The 2,302-nt window shown below is 56.6% G+C and overlaps 1 protein-coding gene across 1 annotated transcript; it reads left to right on the top strand.

The window, feature by feature from the left end:
* Positions 1–1,413: 1,413 nt before the first annotated feature.
* LOC136548765 (uncharacterized mitochondrial protein AtMg00810-like) lies at positions 1,414–1,806 on the top strand. Its single transcript, XM_066540174.1, has one exon. It carries the CDS (start codon positions 1,414–1,416, stop codon positions 1,804–1,806), a length of 393 nt encoding a protein of 130 aa, XP_066396271.1.
* The last annotated feature ends 496 nt before the right edge of the window (positions 1,807–2,302 follow it).

Genomic DNA, 2,302 nt, shown 5'->3' with positions numbered 1-2,302 from the left:
AAGCTTGGTATGGGTGCAAGCCGAGCGTGTCCTTCCTCTAGACATTCGGCTGCATCGGCCACGTCAAGAAGACGAAGCCGAACCTCACCAAGCTAGAGGACAGGAGCACACCTATAGTGTTCCTGGGCTATGTGGAGGGTACCAAGGCGTACCGGCTCTATGACCCTCATAGAGATAAGGTGCTTGTCTCGTGCAACGTCATGTTCAACGAGAAGGTGGCTTGGGACTGAACCAATCTGAGCATGGGGGAAGCTAGCGGCTTCACCAGCACCTTCGTCATCGAGCACCTGGTCATCCATGGTGGTGGAGACACTGGGGAAGAGGTGCCAAGCACTCCGAAAGGGGTGCTAAGCACTTCAGCGGTAGAGTCGAGCACTCTTGGGGTAGTGCCGAGCACTTCGAGAGGGATGCCGAGCACTCCGGGAGGAGTGCCGAGCACTCCAAGAGGGATGCCGAGCACGCCAGGGGGAGGTGCCGAGAGGCTCTACAGTGATGGTGATCACTCCAAGACAGGTGCCGAGCACTCTAGTGGCGAAGCCAAGAGGTCTTACAGTGGTGCCAACCACTCCAAGACTAAGGAACCACTCCAAGACTAAGGCTAAGCACTCCTACAGTGGTGCCGAGCACTCCAAGTGCTATGCGGAGCACTCTGGTGGAACAGAGAACTCCATCAATACTGATTGAGTCCGCCTTACCTCCAAGTGACATCACTAAGTTTGTGGATGCCTTCCACAAAGGTGAAGAGGTGCGGTTCCGCAGGCTGGACGACATCGTCGGTGGCACAGGACCCTCAGGACTGGCTGGTCGGCTGCTCAATGACCAAGAGCTGCTGCTCGTCAGTGCAGAGGAACCACCCACATCTGAGTTGGTGGAGCGCGACGGAAACTAGCGACGGGCGACGCTGGAGGAGATAAAGGCGATCGAGGAAAACGAGACATGACAGCTCATCGATCCACCAACAAGATGCCATCCGATCAGCCTGAAGTAGGTGTACAAGGTCAAGCGGGACGAGCTCGACGCCATTATAAAGCACAAGGTGCGCCTCGTCACCCAAGGCTTTGTTCAGCACGAGGGCATCGACTTCAAGAAAGTCTTTGCGCCAGTAGCGCACATGGAGCCTTGGCAGCAGCAAAGGACTGGCGCGTCCATCACTTAGACGTTAAATCGGCCTTTCTTAATGGCGAGCTGGCAGATACGGTCTTCGTCAGGCAACCTACAGGTTTCGCCATCAAGGGAGAGGAGCACATGGTGCTCTGACTACGCAAGGCACTCTATGGGCAGCGGCAGGCCCCATGAGCATGGAATGCCAAGCTTGACGCCACGCTGGGTGAGATTGGGTTTCAGCGGTGCGCAACCGAGCACGCGCTCTACACGCGGCGATGGGAGAAGGAGGAGCCCGTTGTCGACGTGTATATGGACGACTTGATCATCACCGACGCGCGCACGGAGGACATCAACGGCTTCAAGCGCGAGATGGCGGCTTGTTTTCGAATGAGCGATCTCGGCTCACTCTCCTACTACCTCAGCATTAAGGTGAGACAGGGAAAGGAGGAACTCACGCTCGGTCAGAGCGCATATGCCTCCAAGTTGTTGAAGCGGAGCGACATGGCTGAGTACAAGCCATGCGTGACTCCGATGGAGGAGCGGCTGAAGCTACCGAAGGCCAATACCGCGGCGAAGGTGGATGCAACACTCTACCAGAGCATCATCGACGGTCTATGCTACCTAGTCCACATGAGGCTGGATATTGCGTTCACCATGGGCTACGTCAGTCGCTTCATGGATGATCCCAAAGAGGATCACTAGGCTACGGTAAAGCGGCTACTGCGCTACGTCAAGGGAACGGTGGATCAAGGGATCATTTTTTCCAAGGCCGGCGAGAGTAGGTTGCATCTCACTGTGTTCAGTGATCCAGACATGGCGGGAGACATCGACGGACGACGGAGCATCTCTTGCGTGCTCGTCTTTCTCGGGTCGGCCCCAATTTCATGGCTGTCGCTGAAACAGAAGGTGGTGGCGCTATCTACGTGCGTGGCAGAGTACGTAGCGGTGGCCACAGCGGCGTGTCAAGTTGTGTGGCTGCGCCGGCTGCTGGGCGAGCTGACCGACGTGGAAGCTCACCCACCAGCACTGATGGTGGACAACTAGCCCACCATCGCCCTCACGAAGAATCCGGTTCTGCACGACCGTAGCAAAAACATCGACGTAAAGTTCCACTTCCTTAGGGACTGTGTCGATGGAGGGCAAATCGTCATCGAGTTCGTCGAAACTGGTCGGCAAATCATGGACGTCCTCACCAAGC

Source organism: Miscanthus floridulus, chromosome 4 (assembly GCF_019320115.1).
Source record: "Miscanthus floridulus cultivar M001 chromosome 4, ASM1932011v1, whole genome shotgun sequence".
Classification (NCBI taxonomy): Eukaryota; Viridiplantae; Streptophyta; class Magnoliopsida; order Poales; family Poaceae; genus Miscanthus; species Miscanthus floridulus.
The sequence above is the reverse complement of the archived record's forward strand: the minus strand, read 5'-3'. Positions and strand labels throughout refer to the sequence as shown.